The sequence below is a fragment of the Neopelma chrysocephalum genome, unplaced genomic scaffold (assembly GCF_003984885.1).
Source record: "Neopelma chrysocephalum unplaced genomic scaffold, ASM398488v2 Primary Assembly neopelma1_323, whole genome shotgun sequence".
Classification (NCBI taxonomy): Eukaryota; Metazoa; Chordata; class Aves; order Passeriformes; family Pipridae; genus Neopelma; species Neopelma chrysocephalum.
The window spans coordinates 2,170,831-2,192,479 of record NW_020897986.1 but is presented as its reverse complement, the minus strand read 5'-3'; the positions used below and the strand labels follow the sequence as shown (position 1 = coordinate 2,192,479).

The 21,649-nt window shown below is 40.5% G+C and overlaps 1 protein-coding gene and 1 long non-coding RNA gene across 2 annotated transcripts in view; one reads left to right on the top strand and one right to left on the bottom strand.

Annotated features, from left to right (window-relative positions):
• Positions 1-7,054: 7,054 nt before the first annotated feature.
• RCN1 (reticulocalbin 1) overlaps positions 7,055-21,649 on the bottom strand; it is a 15,015-nt gene continuing 420 nt past the window's right edge. Inside the window, exons 2-6 of the mRNA XM_027705328.1 lie at positions 16,831-17,024; positions 15,118-15,296; positions 14,527-14,587; positions 11,371-11,570; positions 7,055-10,469 (exon numbers count right to left, since the gene is read on the bottom strand). Of these exons, the coding sequence (XP_027561129.1) occupies positions 10,362-10,469; positions 11,371-11,570; positions 14,527-14,587; positions 15,118-15,296; positions 16,831-17,024 (742 nt within the window). The 3' untranslated portion in view covers positions 7,055-10,361. The remainder of the gene's footprint in view (positions 10,470-11,370; positions 11,571-14,526; positions 14,588-15,117; positions 15,297-16,830; positions 17,025-21,649) is intronic.
• On the top strand, positions 18,561-19,318 carry LOC113978403. The gene is made up of 3 exons (XR_003537564.1): positions 18,561-18,654; positions 18,926-19,082; positions 19,187-19,318. It is a non-coding gene; the product is annotated as an uncharacterized LOC113978403 (long non-coding RNA).

Here is a 21,649-nt window from a genome sequence, read left to right as displayed (position 1 = left end):
TGAGTTTGGTAGGTGGAAGTCCTCGAAAGTTTCTTCCTCCCCACCCTCTGAAAAGTCTATTAGTCTATTAGAGCTTCATTTCTTCCTCTCTATTTTGTCTTGCTGATACAGAAAAAATAATAATCTGCTGATTGTCAGTTATATTTTTATGAGACGTAGTTGAAGAGAGCATTGGGAGCTAATTAGAAGTTTAGAAAATCCTCTTAAAAATATGAGGAACAGCACGTGAGCATACACACAATTTTTGGCCTTTAAAAAATTAACTTTGTTGTAGGTGAATGAGAGGAATAACATTTTCAGCAATGGGTGAGAAATCAGGGGTGGTGTGGACTGTAGGCTGTGAAGAGTTTTGAAAGTGAAGATGAGTCTCTTGGAGTTTGATGGACTGGAGGGAGTGGAATGTTTCCTCTGATTTGCAGTGGAGCTTGGAGCTGCACATATAGGAAAGAATTGTAGTAGTGAAGTTATGAGTAACAAGGGACTGCCCAGTTAAAAGTTTTTGCTGTGTGGGTGGACAGAAGTCTTGTATGACAAGAACATGCAAGACTTCAAAGGTTACATTCCAGAAAGCGGGTTTGGATGATGTTTAAGAGACGTGCAAGTGCAGCTGGATCAAAGCAAACCATTGCACCTTGCCTGAGAAGACACTTACAGTAAATCTGGCATTCATTTTTTTCGTGTTGTTCACATTTTCAGGGGGAGCAGAGCACAAAAAATGAAACAGATTTCATCTCTGCAAAGGCTTGATTTCCAGGTGTGATTGGAGAGCAGTTGGACAGTGAAAATGCCTCTCCCTTTGCAGTGCTGTTGCTGCCTATATATCCCCATCTTTGTTCTACCCTAAGCCTCAATGCCAATTTCATAACACTTAGGTGACCTTCTAACTCCGGTGTTTGGCTTGTTTCCTATACGCCAGAAGCTCAGTGAGACACAAGGATGACACATGAATGAGCACACCCTTCAGAAAAGAGGATTTTTGGACAAAAGAGTTGTGACAATCTCAGCAAGAAAACTGTCTTGCTCGATTCCTCTGTGTTGTACCGTGGTACCAAAGAAATGCTTGACACTACTGTCAAATCACCCTTCTTCCCAAACAACCCGCAGGACCTGCAATTTAGGCAAAGCACTCAGATTAAAGAAGCAAGCAAGGCACCACACTGCTGGTGTGGTTGCTGTGTGAATTTTGGGCATTCCTGTCTGCCTCAGGCGGCCTCATCCCTGTGCCTCGTTATGGCTTCATTGTGCTCTTTCCTGGCTGTGAGAAATGTGAGCGGCTCCTCGTGGAACTGCTGAGTGCAGCTGAGGAGGCAGCTCAGCTCTGCAAGTCACCTTGCAGAAAAAAAACAAACAAAAAACAACATCAACAACACAAAAAAGGCATGAGAGGGAAGGGATGAGTGTCGTTCTGGTAACGCAGGGCTGGCTTTTATCCGAGGTTGTTCCAAGTTTTGCCAGGAGCAGGGTGGGATGGTGCAGAACTGCAGAGGGTAAAGGCTTTGCTTGCCCTCCACAAGCCTGTGTCATGGTTAGGTCGTGATTTGCCCCTTTAACTAAACTGCAAGGTGTAGGGCTTTGCTCACAGTGGGTGTAATCTTTTCTCATCAAACGTAATTTTAAATTTAATTTTAAAATGCATGTTTGGAGACACTGTAACCCTGTATACAAAGCACATCTGAAAATTTAGCATGCAAGGAGGTGTAAAACATTTGATTTGATGCTGTTCAAATCAATGCTTGTTAATGACACAGCGTACAGGTAGGGAAAGTATAAAAATCTGGTGTAATGCAGTGGAATGAAAAAGTATCTTTTCCATTCTATTCTGAGAATGCAGCAAAAATAGCCCAATGTCAAATGCTATTGGAATATAACTTCTTAATGTGTCTGATAAACTTATCCTTTATATGAGCCCACTGCTATCTTGCTTATGTTGCAAAAATACAAAAATATCTATATTAAAAATTTATTCCCTTTTTGCCTCTAGGTGTACCAAATTAGTTTCTTGGTTTCACTCTCAACTCCTTACGGTTTTTGCGCTGACTGATTGATGGCATTCCAGCCATCATGCTGTATAAGAGAATCTGAAAGTTCCAACTTAATAGCTCCATAAACTGTTTGCAAAACCTCGTGTCTCTGCAGGGGAATGAATCCCACGCAGTTCCACTTGCTGTTACCATCTTGCCAAGTTGCGAGGAGGAGGCGGCTGTAATGAATTGTAACACCAGTACGTCTGGGCTGATACCAGCACTAGACAAGGAGTAGCAGCAAGAAAAGCTTCTCTGTAAACCCTGGCAGACCCAGCAGTGACAGCGCGAGACTTTTATTCTCTGCTATCACTGTGCAGTAATAATAAAGCAGGCAGCTAAATGGGAGGAAAAAGGTATTAAACATACTGCATGTAATAAAATTAGTCAGCATTTTTAGCTAAATTGGTTGATCTGCACGTGGCAGTGGAACTGTCGTGCCACATTGTCTCTAACCTTTAGCCACATCTCGGATTGCAGGCTTGAGTTACGTGCTGACAATAACCACCCTGTCTGACAATAACCACCCTGTCTGACAATAACCACCCTGTCTCGCTGACTTATTTTGACAGTTTGTGTCCGGTTACTTTCAGTGATTTGCAAAGCTGACATTTCCCTTTAGTGAACCTGAAACTTCTTTCTGCTGTGTTGCCCAGAGATTTTTAACATACCAGGCAGCGATGAAAGGCAGGGAAGAGAGGAGAGGGCTTCGTTCTTGCTGAGCCTGGGGAGTGGGTTTCACAGCAGATACGAGGGGTGAAAGGAGCTGTAGCATAAATGAGGACTGGGCCCAAGATTGGTATATTTGTGGTCAGAGGCTTATTGTTATTAATTTTTTCATGCCATAAATGTCACACTACTGTTTTGTTCCTTAGCAGATATTCTTCTGATATTGCAATATTTTCTTTCCTTCTGGTAAAGTGTATCTGATTGAGCCAATTTATACTGACAGCTTTCCTAAGTTAACTTCTCTATGAATTCCCAGTTCATTTAATGTTTTTTCCTCCTGCTTCCCACATTTGAGTTACCTTTGTTCTGTGTCTGAAGGATAGGAAGCTGATAGTTATTTTATATTTATATTTCAAGGCTGCTTAATGTTTAATGAGGCTGAATATGTTGTAAAAAGCTTCAGAACACTCAGACTGGTTAATATTTCATGCCGATCTACAGAGACAACTATATTGATCTTTTAAGCATCTGCTAAACAAGACAAGGAATAAATTAGATTTTGGTCAGTTTGATTTGGCTGGCGAGTTAAATAGCTTTTAGAACATTATCACCTTTTAAAATGTTTTGTTTCCAGTTGAATAAAGTAGATTTTAAAGGCAGTATTTCATGTCGTTTCTCATTGCTCTTCATCTTGCCTCTTTTATTTCAGCTGTGTTTGTGTATGTTATGAAGGGATGCAGAAATGTAAAGAGAGGATATTTGCACTGTCTGCCTTATGCACCCATAATTATACCTTGTGAAGCCACAGTTGAAGGGGCCCTACTTGTCTGCATTTTGGACCCAGGTTCCCACTATTAAACTAATGTTTATTTACATCACAGTTACATGCCCAGAAAATTCTCTGAAAACACTGCAAAACTGGACCATGAATACAGCCTGATTTAAGGGAAAACCTACCTTATCCCCAACCTCCTTATGCAGAGGACCCATTTTAACATCATGTCACAATCTTACTTTTTACAAGCTTTGGGGTAACGAATGCAAAAAAAAAGATTTCCTTGGAAAAAGAGGAAAAATAAATTATTACATCCATTCAGATGTCTACTTAACTGTTCTGTAAACCTAATGCCAGTGGATTACAAGGCTCTTGAATGGTCTTTTTTGTAGAGAAATAATTTCAAAAGGGTTTTGTGATGATGGAAAGTTTAGAGCTGATCTAATATAGACATTTTTATTGAGAAACTGAGTAGGCAACCTTGGAATAAAGTCATGGGGTTTGCCTGTTAGCTCAAGAAGGTATATATTCTAATGGTCATGCAACTGTACTGAAGAAAGACTCATGCAGGAAACATTTGCCAGTTTGTCTAAACTCAAGCATAAATTACTGCATTTATTGTCTCAGTGAAAACGGTACTCTCTAGCCTACACAAATATTCTTCTTGTCTAGAGTTCACTTTTAAATTATTTTGTAGTAAACTAAATACTCCAACTCTGTATAACCCTAAATATGTCTGTTCCAGGTTAGATATATTTCTGTTTATGAATATAGATGGAATAATGGAACAATACATGTTTTGTCTCTTGCATTTGTGGTTGTTTGGGGTTTTTTTTGTTTAACTACACTTTGCTGTATGCAGTTTGGAGCAGATGTGATAGCTGTGAAAACTTCATGTCTTTGGCACAAAACATTTCAAAGTTATCAGCGATTTGGGAAGGTTTGGAGGTACCCAGAAATGTTACATCTGGACTGTTAACTGAATTTAAAACTTAAGGACAAATAAAGAAGACAGGCAAAGGAATAAATGCAAAATCTTCTAAATTAAGAGCAGGCATGAAGAGAAGTTTTTGGTTTTGTTAGATCCTAGGATACCTCTCCAGCCACTCTTTCCCCTTCATTCCTGCTGCCTGTGGAATTTGCCTGTGAATTCACCTATGATTTAAAAATGTTTCATCTGCATGTTACCATCTAAAGGTTTCAGGAAGTTTTAGCTCTCTGAATTCTTTTGCACTTCCCATTTGATGAGTTCTCAACTAGCATTCCTTTCTTTTCTGTGTCCCAGCAACCAAGGCCCTGTGAGATGCAGGGAGTGCGATGTCAGCAGAACTTCAGTTCAGCTGAATTTAAAGTTGGGGGTGGGGGCATTGGGAATAATTTGGGGGGATGTATCTAACACGTCAATCTACTCAATGTTATTTTTTGGTATGTCTGTGTTACCTTACAGCCAATCTAATGACAAAAGCACCCTTCCCCCTTTTTTCTGTCTTCCTGGCTTTTATCCAAACAGAAGGTATGTCCTGAGAGGTCCTGAGAACAGTATGTTCTTGGGAGTTCAATAGTTAACAATTAGAATAACGATTTTTTTCCCCCCCCTTCCTAGGTACTGTGGCCTTGATACCAACTTGTTACCTGGAATCACAGTGGTGGGATTCACGGTCACCCACACAGCGTTTATCATGCACCCATCAAACTTTCTCAGAATCCAACAGCAGCCACAGGTGGGAGAAGGTGGTGCATGCTGGAGCAGCCTATTGAGTAACTTTATTTTTACCAAAACCTCCTCAGTCTGTCAGGTACAACAGCAGCATCTTCAGTGATGGCTGTTTCTTGGGCAGTGCTGTCCTGGAACTGTTTGAGAATGTGGCAGGTGCTGTGGGGTTATCAACTCATGTTGCTGTGACACCGTCCATGAAAGCACCAAGAGGCCTCACTGAGGACTTCAGGGTATGTCTTCAAAAGCTATACTAATTTTTCATTGAGTTTTTGTACCCCCTTTGGTCCTTTTGAGAAGCTGTCAGGCTATTCCCATATAAAGGAAATATTTCCTAGTTAACTGTGAAAGTGTCTTGGTGCGTATCTAAATTCTTGTTGATATGATGAAACATTGTCATTTCTAATATATGTGTCACCCTTAATTACTGCTCAGATTCAGGATCGTGCCATGACTTGTTCTATACAGCTGTCCTGGAACTTCAGGTATGTGGTGGTTGGAGACCACAACTGTGGTCAACTTTACAAATGTGAGACCAATTTAAAAATACCAAAGCTTCAAAAGCTAGCCAACCAGATCATATTTGGACCCTTTATGACTATGAAATAAATTCTTCCACAAGGAAAATGACTAACATGCAGTACATGAAACTGAGCTCCAGAGCCAACATTTGTGCTGAGGATGGATATTCCTTAATTATCAACAGGAATAGTAATGTGTACACAGGATAATTGTATTCTTGTCACTGGCACAGTGAAGGGATTCTCCCATCTGTTGGAGATACTTCACTTTATCCTGTGGAGGGACAGAATGCAGGTGGGAAATTGCCTGTTGTGTCACATACAAATGTGTGCCCCTTGTACACTCTGGGAAAGCTGGTAACTTGTTCTTCCAAGATTGCTTTGAAACACATCATGTTTGGAATAATCTGCACAGCACTTGAGTTTGAGGGACATCAGCCTCACTGGTGCCTGAAACTTCAGTGGAAAATAACCCTAAATTCTTCCTTTGTAATCAGCAAATATGGTTAATACGCTCCTTGCTGGACATATAAAATGGAATATAGCACACACTAAATTGGAGCAATGAAAAGAGAAGGGCACTGTTTATTAGTGGTGGATGCTTCCAAGTGTTTGGACTACAAGCTGAGTGCGGTTTTGCAAAATTTTTGGCCTTGAAATTTTTTCCATGGATCCTTCTGTCCCCCTGTAAAACTCATTTCATCTGCTAATGGTAACTTGCTGTCTAAGAGTGACGCCACTGTCGCTCAAGAAAATGCCTCAGGTTCCTTGACCAGACCAGTAGAACATCAGACACTGCCTTCCATGAACTAGACTTATGCCCTATCTATCTCACAAGAGTATGAACCAGTCTAAACTCCTAAATGTTAATGCTCAGTAGTAGTAGTAGTAAGGAGATCAGGATCTGATGGTTGTAAGGCTGTTTCTGACCTCCAGTCCCACCACCCCACTGTTCTGCTTGCCTTTGGGCAAGCCTAAGGCCTTAGATTAGGACTTAGACTAGTTCTTATTCTCCTTAAAACTAGTTCTGTGTTAACTTCACTGGGATCAAGATCAACTTCTGCACTGCAAATAGCAAAGCATTATGCAACTATTATAAGATACTTGTGTAAGTGTAACGAGATCGGGATGGGCTGAGATCTCCTTTCCTCAGGGAGTTATGAACAGTACCTCGATTGGAACAGGAGACAGATTCAACCTGATTGAATCTTTAAATGGAATTATAGGACAATGAACATCAGCCACTTAGCTCATTTCATAAACTCTAATAATTAAAACTGCATGTGCAATAATAATGGCTATTCCAGATACCCAAGTAAGAAAAATGCACCTTTGATATGTTGTGGCACAGGCATAATGAAAACATTGGGTTTAATGGAGGATATATGTAATAAGAGTTACCACACAGAACCTGCAGTTGGAAATATATAAACACGCTTCCCAACAGAATTTCACTACGTCACAATTCATTAAGAAAATCAGCAATAACTGACAAGATAGGCACAAAATGGATTTTCATGTTGCTGGGATGAAGTATGGCTCCCAGCAATTAATGGTTTTAGTCATATTAAGCAGATAAATAATGCTATCTGACATTACAGTATTTCACATTACACTAAAATTTCGTAACATTTGCTCATAATATGAGTTGAAATATGTTACCTAGGAAAAAAAATGTTATCTCTGGAACAGTCAAACCCCATTAGAAACCTTAGGCTTGAAAAATCACAATGTTAACGGTTATATCCCCTAGCAAAGGTTTGCTTTCCTTAAATAGTGTTAAATTTAAACCCAGAAGCTCTAGTCTCTTTTGGAGTTATTCTTCCATAGTGCATTGAGCTTGAAAGGAAAATTTAGTGCATGGAATGTACTGTGCCATTACTGAGTGTTGGTGAGAGAAACACTATGAAGAACTGCAGAAAGAGGGAAGCCTGAAGAACAAAATCATATCAGGGACACTTATGTTCCCTAAAAAAAATGTTTCTAAATTCTGCTTTATTAAAAAAGCTCCTTGTCTTAATATCACTCCATTACTCATTATTGATAGATAACTGGATTATTCTAAACCTCATTCTAATTGGCATGTTTGCCTTTTTCATAGCTGGATATATGCTACCTGAGTATCATTCTTTTGGGGAAAAAAAAAAGCTTTTACAGTAAAATTCTATGGGTCTAAATTTCCAGTTTTACATTAACAACTCCTCTGATTTCAGCATTCTTACTCCTGTAAGTATAGTTTTATAGAGGAAAATGCCTGTGTGTACCAAGCATTAATAGGAATCAAGAACAAACAGGGGAACATGATTTCTCTCTTGTGTGATGCTAATTCCACTCCAAATTCATTTAGTAATGTAGAAGGAAATGTGATTGCTTGTCAAAGCACAGATGTGTTTTTTTGTTGGGACAGTGCATAGTGCATTTGGAAGTGTCATGTTTAGCTGAAGGCAACAATGCTTAGTGTCTCAGCACCCAACTCCCACTGAATTTCAACAAGAGTGAGCAAACAACCTTCCCTTGGGCTTCGGTGAAAATCCCTGGCTTAGTATCCAGTCTGAGCTGCAGTTTCACTTGCAGGAAACAAGCTTTTTTTGAGGTCTTTTAAGGTATTGTTCCCTGAAACAGCACAAGTGCAGAGAGAGTACTGCAAATCTGTTACTAAAATATGTTAAATTTTGATATGAAAGAACTTAAAAAAAAATGTTCTCAAGATTTTTAGGATTATTGAATACAACAAACCTTTCCAAATTCAAGCCACAAACAAACCAGATGATCGTTTACATGTGCCAAGATACAATTTTATTGCTTCTCAGATAACACTGCACTTAGGCATTTATTTAACTTGAGGGCACTCTAAAAGCAAAACCAGTTCACTTATGTCTTATGACATTTGTCCTACTGTATGTCACTGGAAGAGGTAGGGACTTTTCAGAGGCATTGCTGGCAATGTCATAAGAAGTGCACACCAAAAGCTCAATAATGGTGCTAGCAAGAACGTGTAATCTCTGCCAGACTCTGGTGTCTAGATTTAATTATCTTCAGTGAGAAGATGTAAAATATTCCACCATAGTTCTTGCATGACCTTATGAAAATGACCCTGCTTACAAAGGTCACAGTTCTGCACTGTCTCATGCTGATTTTCACAGACTTGTTGAACTGCTGAAGTGTATCACAACCCGGGAGACTCAAAGCTCCCCTCTGGATGGTTATGTGACCTCCAGCGCGTGATGCTGTACACCAAACCTTCAAGGAACCTCCCAGTGACTGTTGTGGAGCCCTAATCTCCCAGTTATTATTGTTCAGAAACAATTCTAGTTATGGCAACTATGTGTGTTGGACTTCTTTCTAGCTTTTCTTTTTTTTTTTTTTTATTGAGGTGAAGAAGAAACAGTTGGTGCTGTATGTCCAGCTGCTGTTTGTAGATGACCACCCAGTGCTGTAGGAGTTGCCAACGACCCAGTCCTTTGGGAACTACTGGCTTTAGAGGCTTGGTTTGTGCTTTCACATCATCTCTCTGTGTTAGTCTGTGTTAGTGTTATTGCACCTTCATAGTATCAAAAAGAAGTATTGGTTTTATTGTGCTTATTTTAAAACCGGTACATTTAAAAACAACCAAACTTATCTAACTTGGGTATATAAAAATATACATGTAACAACTCACATTATACAGTAAAAAAGAAAGCACCTGTGTGGAAAGCTTACCCCCTTTTTGGGAAGGAGAGCTGTCTTTGTAGAGTTGCTTCACTAACACATACTTATACGTATATACATACAAAACCAGAACTTTAGCCACATAAATCTGTCCTTTTATGTGGCAGAGGAAGCAGAAGGCCCAGAGGGGTGATATGTCTCATTCTTTCTCCATCACAGAGCTGCTGCCATTCACACTGCATGAACAAGAGCACGGCTTGGGTTAAGTACGAGAAGTGTGAGGCAAATTATGCTCCGTGTGGCACAATTCCTCCCAGGAAACAGCACAACCAACAGCCCCCAAACAGTTGTGCCTTACCCTGCTGTCAGAATGAGCAGCTGCCCCTCTGAACTCCACATCCCTTCTGCTCTGTGATGGGGGTCAGGGAGAAGGGCCAGCTGCATGTGTTGAACTTGGAAAGCTCTGAACCAGAGGGCTGGATACCTTCTGCAGCACCTCTGACCCAAAGTGGGAGACAAAAACTGTGTGGAGACAAAGGCTGCATCAAACCTCTTCTCTGGATCAAAGTCTTAACTTTAAATTGTTAAATGCTATTAAAAAAAGACAACTAAACAGCTTAGTCTGTTTAAACATTAGGTTTCTTTCTAACCCTAGCTGCATTTCACTATGGTAAAAGAGGGCATTTGAAGAAAATATTTCACTATTAAACATCCTTGCAATTATATTTTTTAGAAGTGCCTTTTCCATGTCAGGCTCTAATCTACTCAGAAAAGTTACCTTTTTATTTTTTCAAAAATAAAAACTGTAGTAACTACATATTGTATTTAAGCATGTGAAAAGAGTAAAAAGCTATTTCTAAGCGGTTTCTGAGGTAATAAGCTGGCATGTTAAAAATATATTAATGCAAGTTGTTCAGTTGTGAGTGTCCCTTGCCCATACCCCCCCGAAAGAAGGGATGGACACAGTGATTTCAGTAAGGTGGAGGAAAGGTGTGTAGCATACTGGTTGTTCATCATAGTTCATCGTGGTTTCTTGTGAGGTCCTCCCCATAATTAGTAGCTTGACTTCCAACAAACATATTCCAGTTGTCAAGAACCTCCTCTTTTGTTAGTTTTTGATCCTGGCAGGAGGAAAACAAAACCTCTGTAAGAACATTTTCAAAGCTAAGTAAAAGACACACCAGCACAGACTTGCAGGAGCCCTGGGAAGCACACAGCTCTTCAAGGCAGCAGTCTGCAGGTTCAGGAATCATTTGTAGCTGAGTGAAATCTGGACTCCAGTGGCTTCATTTGGGTCAAACTGCCAACTGAAAGTTCTTTGTAATGAACTCTCTGCCAAACAGCACATGGGTTATCTGGTACACAGTTCTGCCCTCCGGTTTGGTTTTGTCTTCCTGACAGTAAAAATGAAAATCCTCTGATGTACTTTGCTGGAGACGGTTGTTTATGTCAGCGATTTACACACTCTCTGTGTAAGAGAGTATTTTGGCTTTTCAGGTTCAGACTTTGCTCACATTACCCTTGTGAAGATCATCATTTGGAATCTAGTGGCCCTCACCAGAGGAAGTGGATGTACTGAGTCAGTCTTTAGTGAAAGGTGCTTGATTATAGAACTGAGGGTGATTTTGCTATCCCCTATGTAAATAGATCTTTATTTTCCTCCTGTAATCTAAATTAACATCCAAAAGTCATGACCATTCTTAAAGAAAAAGAGTATTTCTACTGTGTTAAAACACCCAGGTTAATGATGATAAATAGATTCTTTTCTCACCTAATGAAAGCAAGGGAACTTCTCGAGCTGACAAACTGTATTTTACTACTTTTATTTTGTGATTCTAACCCTACCAATGGAAATTGGCATGGAAACATTAATGCACGAGCAATTCTAGCCTTTAAAACTCCATTTAAAGCGTACTAATAAGAAAAGTTATCAGGAATAAATTTGTTGCAAGCTGATATTTACAAAAAAACCCATAACAGCTTGTGTAACTTCTTTAAAAACTACAGTAGACCACTACGTACCTTGTCTACATCAGACTCATAGACTAAGTGCCTGGCTTCAGCCAGAGCGTGATCATAGTCCTGGGGGAGAATCCAGTGCTGAATCTCATCTTTGTCCATCTTTCCATCCTTGTTGAGGTCACGAAAATCTGCAAACTGTTCACGCTCTGTAATCACCCAGTCAGGCTCTGGTCCACCCTCTTCATTTGCAAACATATCAGCTGGAGAGGAAATAAAGGTCTCACTCGAGTCATATTTAATTTGCAAATTATGCACAGGCTAAAGACATTTGCACAGTGTTCCTCAGAGGAAGACCAAACTTTTCACTCTTTGCACAGCATCTCTTTGTGCAGAAAATGAAATGTGGGGTGTAAATAGAGTAGCTGTGTGTTATCTTCTCTCAGGCCTATTTCTTCACTGCTGGTGATTCTGTCCTTTCTTACATTACCCTTGTCTCATAACTGTGCACTCCTGGTCAGGCTAACATGAGAGGTGAACGTGTTCAAAGGCCATCATCACTGAATTTCAGAATGAAAAAATTCTCTAAGGGTCTTTAGTTAAATAGCAATCACAAGCTTTAGTGCTAGGCTCAGTCACATGGGGAGAAAGGAACCCAGCCATTTCATCTTGTCCCTGCCAGCAAATGTCTTTGTGGATAAGATCAAACTCCAGCCAGCAGAGAGTGATTAAAGGAAAAAAGGCACAGGGGAAATTTAGGCAAACAAAAATTGCTAAATGGAACTTGCATGCTTTTATCCTGCTTTAAGAGAGGTCTGTGTAAGAGATGAGTCTTCTTTTAACCATGCCGTGCTGTAGCGTATTCCAGCAGAAGATATTCCCCTACAAAGAATGAGCTGGAGAAGTCATGAATCAGTGGTGCATTCTGTGAAAAACCACAGGCAGAGGGCACTTGTCATAGGTTGGTACCTCGGGATGGAGCACCACTTGTGACACAGGATGCAGAGATCACATCAGTCCTGTGCTATATTTAGGAAGCATCGGCAGGACAACGCCACAGTGGCAGCTGCTATCTGCACAAGCAGAGTTAGGACAGGAGCAGTGATTATTAAAAGCAAGTGATTTGTAACTGAACTGGTTTTTTGCATCACAGGCCTTCCAAATGATAAGTAGTGTGTCCATGTTGTTCTTCTGGTCACTGTGGCTGATCGCTTTTTGCTCATCAGGGCTGCTTGTTCCTCGAGCCTTCCACTTTTCTAAACAGAATTAAAGCCTGCTTTTTGATACTGCTCCTCTCCTATGCCTTTTGTGTTTGGTTGTCAAGGATGTGCTAAGGAAGAGTGCACCCCACGAGGATGGTCTCAGGGCCAGAGGCTGGCTGGTATCCATAATTGCTGATTTCAAAGCCAGGAGTGACCTCCCCTGACTCTGCAGTGTGAGTGTGTACACTAGGCTGAAGTTCTCTATTGCCACTGTCCACAGTGTCCTTCAAATATTCTGTCACCTGCCCATGCACAATGAGAATTCAGTTCTCTCTGCTCAACATGATTAGGGATATTTTGCTCTGCTGCTTGTGTAAATCTAAAACAAATTTTGTAAAAGACAAAATAGGAGGAAAGAAGGAGAAGGAGAGAGGAATCACGTGATAACCTTCAGGAGATTTCCCCATCAAATATTCGATCTAGAGACTGACATTTTTGGACTTCTTTTTGTATAAACTATTTTTGTATAAACTATTTTTGTATAAACTATCAACTATAAATTATCAAAAAAGAGATTTAGTTTTCTGTTGGTTTCTTAACCCTGACTTCATCAAAATTAAAAAATAATTATATCTGAAAAAGGGAAGTAAGAACATTCTAAGCATAGTTTTCTCAACTCATGAAGGAAACTTCAGACAACACATTCACTCTCTTTTTTCATTTTTTAAAGTGCAAATTATATTGTTTATTTGAAGCAACTGACATGTCCTGTCAATTTGATTTTTATCATCCTTGCCAATGTGGGGTGATCGTGACTAGAACATTCTATGTTCCTATCTATAGAAGACAAGAAAAACCAGCATTCACATGGTAACAAATGTTGACAATTACCTTATAATTATATGTAGGTAATGTCACTGAATGAACTGAAATTACTGTGGAAATTATGCTGCTCTGTTATTTCAGTCATAAATGAATAGCATTCACTTTCTGGGCTAAATATAATTTACAGGGAACAGAACCCCCTGCCATTAATTAACATGTGTACATTGTTCCTGATTCTGTGTGAAGTGATCTTTACAGCACCACTCGAAACAAAGACTCATCCATGTTTGCACTAATGCTTTCCTGGTGCTACTTTCTTGATTTAAAACCCATCAAAATGAGTGCAGTGGAGAAGGTGGGTTCTGGTACAGGAGTAATGATTCAAAAGGCTAAAATGTATGATGTACTGCTGCTCTCCACTCCTGCTTCTGTTTTGTCTTCGTAGGTCTAAGTGCAAGACAGCAGCCAAGTGCCTGGTGTGACTAAGTTTGTGTAAATTAACTGTGACTGATCTGCTGAAGATGTTTCCCACTTTGTTCTCTTTCTGCCACTGCAGTAATGCACTGCTAACTTTCACGCATTTCACAACTTCTTTGAGAATCTTAAATCTTAGCACGGTTTTAACACAGTTCATTTTTCATGTATCTTCTATTTCTAGAAGAAATACAGTGGTATCACCATTAGAGAAGTGTGGGGCTTTACTTACTAATTAAACTAGGAAAAAAACTAGTGGAAACAAAAGGTGAATTTTCTCTTTTTGCAATGTGTGCTTCCTAGCTGTTTTGTATATTTGAGTAACATTCAAACTTGGGAAAAGACTATTTCACTTTCTAATCTTCCTGCATTTCTAAACACTTCCAAACAGCTGTTAACATTGTCTAGTATACAGAGAATATTCCTCTCAAGGAAGATATTATTCCAGATCCTCTTCTCTTGTTCTCATATAACTCTTAGCTGAGTTATATGAGAACATGAGGATAATCTTATGTTGTAAAGCGTGAAGAACCTTTTCCTGGTGATGCTGCTATCTGCCTAAAATGAAATTAGGTTTTCTGGGTTGGATAGTTGGTATAAAATAATCGAACTGGAACACAGAACTGTTTATCCCTGGGTTGTTGACGCTGCTGCAAATTTGAGAGAAGATGGAAAAAATGGATTGGAGATTATGTAAGAAACAAGTGTCAACACTTACCAATGTACTCATCTTGATCCACGAAACCATCTCCATTTTTGTCTATGTCTTCTAAGGTTTCCTGGAAAATCGAAGTAACCAAGAAAAAACTGAGAATTCTGACTATTTGCCTCTTTGATCATTTAATGTTTTGAGGCCTTGACCTGCCTTTGTACACAAGTGAATGTACTCTTACTAACTCCAGTGTGATTGTTGTTTATACAATGAATATAAAATATCCTTTCATGTTGAAAAAATTTCCTGTATGAATGAACTGAATACCATGCTTAAGTCAGGGGCAGATACAAGCCTGCATGAAACACTTGGATGCTGCATGTCAGCCTACCCTTCCTTTTATTTTGGTTTAAGTCTGTGCCCCAAGATTGTTTCTTGATTCCATTGAGGAGCTGTCTAAGTGCACTTAACAAGTCTTTTTCATATCGAGAGTTCTAAATCAAGTGGATTTCATGAAAGGCATCCCTTTCTGTTCCCCACTTAGCTATTATGTGTGTGTCTCTTTCCAAGCCCTGCGTGGAAAGGTTAGAGAAGCACTTCAAAGCTCATCCATAAAAATAAAAGTAAAAATAATGGCATTGATTTTGCGCTGCTTACTAGGACAACAATGTTTTTCATGTGCTCAAACTCCTCTGGGTGAAGGAAAGCAGTGAATTCTTCACGAGTGGCAGCCAAGTCTCCATCCAGATCTGCGGTTTTGAATCGTCTTTCATCTCTGGGCAGCATTTTCTTAAAACTGTGCTGATCGGTTGCATCTTGGAATTCTTCTGGATTTTCTGCAAATTAATCAAGGTGATCATAAAAGTGTTTTCCTTTAAAACTCACTAGCACAATGAAGCTCCCCAGCTTGCTATTTGAATAGAGAAATACAAAGGCTTATTTCCTTCTCTTTCCTGTGAAGTTTTAAATTCATGGGTCACGTACATGTTTTGATTTTTAAAAGTGACAATAGTAGAGGTAAATTTCTTCTATTGACATCCAGGATAATGGATTTTGCAGTATTATATATTAGTCCTCACACATTTAAATTTTATCTGCCTTTACAAGCACCCCTGAGGTAGTATTCGGGGTAGATTTCATTCACAGAAGTTTTATTCTTCTTTAGGAATCAGGATGATCTACACAACTTTTCAGTTTCAAGAAGCAGGCAAACCAAGGAAAGGTGGTTTCAGAAGGTGGCAGACTGTCTGAAATTATCTAACTGCTACGCCTCTGCTACAGGGAACCTAACAATTATTTTCAGTTTAAAACAATGACATTCTTTCAGGGTGTTCAGTGGCATAAAAGGAATGGTACTTGATATAATTTTTTTTAATAGGATCATTAAACTGACTTCAAACATGAAAAATACTCATAACAATTTCACAATTCAGATGTTGGGAGACAAACACGGGTGAAAAAGACAAGGCCAGGAATTACAGATGGGAATTTCAAGTATTCATTAACACAAGCCCACAGTGTAGTATCTGCTCTCCAAATCTTGAGGATTACAGAGAGCAAAGACAAAGGGCTGAGAAGGGTTCCCAGGGATAATGCTGCAGGGATTGTGTGTCAAATATTTCCTTCCACAAATGTAACAGGCTCCATTTTAATCTCAGGTAGACTTTGGAATGATTATTGCTACTGGCAGCTTGCTCTAGAAACTGTCTCTGTGGTAGGTAAATATTGTCTTCTCATTTCCAGTAAATATAAATGGTCAATTAATACTGATTTGTTGTTCTGTCAGTATTGCCCTTTAGCTTAAGTGATCTCTTCTCCTCATTTCCCTTCATTAACTCACAAAAAGCAAGGGAAACGGGTGGGGGCAGAATTCAGGTATATTTTTTAATAAATGTTTCTTTTGTCTGATTTGTTAAGAATTTTCATTTGCAGTGGATCATGAACAGTCTGAAGCATGTTATTCTCCGAAACAATTTTAATCAATAACTTTGCTATAGCTTAGAATCAATTTTTAGCATCTAGAGTTAAGATTTTAGAGAGAGTGACTTAACAAATACAGATATTTACACAATATATATTTTTTAATTAAAATACCATTTTAAATATTAAAAAGTAATATATTTCTAACTGGAGGAGACTATAATTCAGCTGTGTCAGTACATTTAACGATATCTCTACAAAACCTTCCGTGTGCTGGTAGGCTGCAATAACTAACTAAAAATTGCTTTTGACCTGTGAGCATTTATAAAATTTATTGTGAGTTTCAAGAGACTTAAATGAGACACCAAACTTCTGTTGACTGTAAAGCAAGAAATCACACCTCATAATCTCCAAAATCCTTGATCATACAGTCTGAAAATGTTCTCTTACCTAGATAATAACCATATGTGGCTTGTTTGTATTCTTCCCAGGCAATTTTATTGTCCTTGTTTAGATCATAGTCTTTCCAAACTTTAGCCACGTTTTCATAGATATAGCGTTTCTGTACCCGCTTAATCCAGGTTTTTAATTCCTCTGTTGTGAGATAGCCATCTTTGTTGTCATCTATTCTGTCCACAATCTTCCTGTAAAAAGAGATCAGCGTCCTTAAGAGTCGGCAGAAAAAAACCCTGCATGTCAGACCACTTTTAGTAATCTTTATCTGGCTCTGATTTTCCACAAAAAAGGAGTGCCCAAAACTCATAAAGCTGCCCTAGTGGTTAAGGCTTTCCTGCACTTTACAGATTATCTGAAGGGATATGTCTCTATTCTTTATTCGGTATCGCTACAAATAACTGAAATGGAACTTGTGCAATCAAAATTAGTGGACAAAGGGAACCTCTGATAATACCTGGCTTTCTTAGGTTGTGTCTGCTCTCTTAGGGGCACCTGTTCTTCACTGTCAATAGGGAGTGGCTTAGAGCAGGAGACACCAACTTCACTACAGGAGAAAGCCTATACCTGAGCGTGCTGGAGGCAACCAGGGCAAAAATCTAGGACATGGTGCACACCTGCAGTTTCTCCCTTGGCTTTCCAGCAGACTGACACTAGGGTTGAGTGACTGATATGACTGCATAATGCTGGGGGTGTACACCATGCACAGTCTTCCCTTCCATGCCTGTCCTTCCACTGCTGTTTCTTTTCTTCCATTCCCAATGAAAAGCAGTATTGCTGGTGTTGCCAGGAATGCCTGTTACTTGCTAAAGCACTGTTAGTCTGCAGCAGGTCTCCAGTCATTGCTGGCAGCTGGGACAGAAACCACTGTCCTGTGTAAAGCTGCCACCCTCCAGTGCTGTTGAAATCAGGAGTGAAAGGTACTGGTGTGCTCCCAGGGAAACTCCCATATTTGAAACGTTCTGCACACAGCTGCAGACAAAACTGACCTGCAAAACCTATGTTAAAAAATAAAAATAGGGCAATGCTGATTTGCCATGCCTATGGAATACCTACATGTCATTGGTATGAAAAGGGTAAAAGCAGGAGCTGACTTATCTAAATCCTGGCTTGACATTCAACGGGTGAGCTTCCTAAACCTCCAGGCTGCCAAAGGACAGGGAAAAGTTCTCCACTCTTAAGTATTCCTTTCAATTCAACATCTTGGTTCTCCACAAAGAAACCAACCCTGGCCAACTGGAACTGCTTGACCAGTGAAGCAATGTCCTTTCACAAGCCTTACGTATGAAAGTGGTACGTAGTGAAATAACAGCAGCAGCTTCTGCTGAATTTCCAGCAATCTTGTGTGAGTCCAATAGTATCAGACTGATTTTATAAACATGCCATTTCTGAGCTGTGGGGGGAAAAAAAGAGGCTGCTGAATTTGCCTTCTGAATTAGTAAAGTATGAATTAACTGACTAGAAAAACCTTTTCTATTTTGCATAAATCTCATGGAGAACTGCCTGCCAATGGTCCCTTTCACTGCGTGATGGACTGTATTTGTCAACAGATTTTCCCCACAATGAATCTGATTCAATTGGTTTATAAGGTATTTCCTTCTGTTGTTAAATGTATTAGTCATAATAAATGATTCTGCCAGTAGCTCCTGGCTATTTTTAACATGAAAGAAGTCAGGACCGTTTAGCAGAAGATGTTTCATGCCTTTTCCTTTTCACCTGTTTTTATAGGTCCATTGCATCCATGTGCACTGTTTCACTCTGCTTCTCAGCTGAAGACAGGGACAATGAAATAGTTTTGCCTACAGGCTCCCAAAGGCACAGGTAACAAGCTACTGTATGGACTGTGGACCTCACTGTTTATACTGATAAATTGCCTGTAAAGCAGCTTGGGATCATGCTAAGCTTTGTAGTGGAGCTAATGCACATTGATCAGTCTGAAAAGCCTTAGTGCCTCAGGTTTAAATGGTTAATTCTTAAATACAGAAAAAATTCAAGGAGCATGTTAACAGACACAAAATGCCAGCTCATAAACAGGAATTTACTTGCACAAGTGTGTAATACCTGAAAGTTTACTTTCTCCCTTTATCTGAAGTGGTATTACAGTCAGTATGAGTTGGTACACACAACCTTTTACCGCAGAGATTTAAGCTGCCAGTCTGTAGAGACATCTGGTGATGGAACAGATTTGGGGCAAGGAAATCATTACTACCAAGTGGCTCAAAGAGGAAGGCTTCCCCTCTGTGCCTGATGTGAGTACAACTGTATGTCTACAAACTCTGGCTTTGGTCCGTATATAAAGCAGTAACGTTTGTTTTGTGAGGATCTGTAACCATCTTCTGCGTTCTCTTAAAAGTGACAGGCTCCTCACGAATGGCAGGGAGAAGGTTCAGATGCCTGCAGCCCCGCTCCCCTCCTCCTCAGCCCACCTCCAGTCCCTTAATTCAGTCCTTGGATGCTGCACCAGGATTATATCACACTTCTCCAAAGCCAGGTGAGTTGCAGTACTGCACATGGATGGGCAATGTGTGATTCCTCCTTTGCCAAGTGATCCAGGGTGGGAGGACAGGGAGAAGGGATGCCCCCGTCACAGAATCTGTCACCAGGGCTGGTGCACTCAAACCACCACACACTCCCAGGTCACAGTGTGATTAGGGGCTGGGATGTGCCACCATCTCAATCCAAGATCACACTGCGCAGCTGCTCCTCCACTGAGGCTGCAGGTAGAGTTTGCAGGGCTATTTTTCTACACTAGCTGGTCGCTTTTTGTTTGCTGGAAGAAGGTGAGAGTGGCTTTGCATTAATGATGCCTAGCCCTGGGAGTCCAATCCCAGCACTGGTCACTGGGATGACATATGTGCTGCCACCCTTCCTAAGCAAGGTAAAATAAATACAGCAGCATGCACTTTGGTTAAAGCAGCACACTGTATGTCCCATAAATCATTTAGAAGTAGCTTTTATTTAAATCTGTCTTCTTCCTAAAAGCCAATCACTTCTTGAGAAGTGACTCTATTTGTAACCCACTACAGGGTTACAAATGGGGGGGGGGTGCCAGCATATCCGATTATTAGGACACAAAATGTTTTTAAAATCCTCTCTTTACCTCCCAGTACGCTATCCAAAATCACAAGGTTGGGAAATGCTGGAAGTTATGAAACTCTCCCACAGGGCCCCTCAGGAACCACATCTCTGATATTCCGATGCACAATGCTCACCCCACAGTTTGTGCTTTGGTCCTCCGAGGGACAGTCCTGTCACCTCCATTTAAAAGGTTACTGACTGTGGTTGTAGCTTAACATGCCTGTGTCACCTCTCCAAGGGGCACACAGTGAGATCTCCACAAGTTAAGCTTCTACCCTTGCTGAGTCAACATTTGTAAAAACTGTTTAAAAACAGCCGTATTGTTAAATCATAGCCCCAACTGAATTATCTATTCTGGTGTAGGTGTCGACCAATTTTAATAAGGCATGTCCATTTTAGTGACACACTTTGTGAGAATCTAGGTCATAAATCGTGTACGCTGAGAACATGGTTCCTTTCTCTCCTTCTTGAAACAATGTGGATGAAGTCGGTCACTTCTGGTAACTACTTTATCTGTCCAGTCACTGAGATACACATAAATAGTAGTGACAGCTTCCAGAAGGATCAAGAGGTCAGTCAGTGAGATTACAGTGCTACTGCACTAAGGTCTTAGGATGGAGCTAGACAGACAATCAGTAAGTACCATTCCCTAGGGTACTTTACTGGGCAAAGGGAATCTTAGTGAGAACATGCAGATATTTCAAATTATCTTCTTGCTAGTAACTACATTAAAGGAATTTTCCTTAATTCCTGTTAAACTTAGCTCTGCTTAATGATCTGCCTTCCTGTAGATGTAAAGGAGGGAGAAGCAGTAAAGTAAGGAGTGGCCTCTGTTCTTGGCAGCAGCATGGAAGCAAGAGCAACACTGAAACACAGTGGGCAAAGATGTCTCAAGTGGAAAAGCTGTGGGAAGATGCTTCAAGTGGACTTGTAAATGTAGCTGTAAGTAAGGAATGATTTAAACTCGATTCACACTGATATGGTGGGAACAAATAACCCAGAGTTAGGGAGCTGTAGCAGCAAAGCAATGGGTGAGGTCTGTCCAACACCAGGCACAGCACTATGTACAGCAGCTCCCTCCACCAGGCTTACTGCTGTAGGGTTAGGAAAGGCAGGAGAGAAAAACACCAAAGTGATGAATTGTTGGCTGCTCGTTTACAAAACCAGCAGGGTGTGAGAGAATTAGGCTGAGAAAGTTGGGGCTGTTCAGCCTGGAGAAGAGAAGGTTGCGTGGAGACCTCGTAGCAACCTCCCAGTATCTCAAGGGGCCTACAGGGAAACCAGAGATGGACCCTTCACCAGGAACAGTCGTGACAGGACAAGGAGAAATGGGTAGAAATTGAGAGAGGGGAAATTGAGGTTAGATATTAGGAAGAAATTTTTCCCTCTGAGGGTGGTGAGGTACTGGAACAAGGAGGCTGTGGATGCCCCAACTCTAGTGGAATTCAAAGCCAGGCTGGATAAGGCCTTAAACAACTTGGTCTTAGTGGGAGGTGTCCCTGCCCATGGCAGGGGGGGTGTTGGGACTAGATGGTCTTCCAGGTCCCTTCCCACCCCTTAACATTCTACGAGTGTAAGTCAAACCTCAGAGGTATTGCTGCCACATCGGGGTACAGGATACTGCAATGGGGTACAGGGTGCCACACTGGGGTACAGGGTACCGCACTGGGGTACAGGGTGCTACACTGGGGTACAGGGTACCGCACTGGGATACAGGGTACCGCACTGGGATACAGGG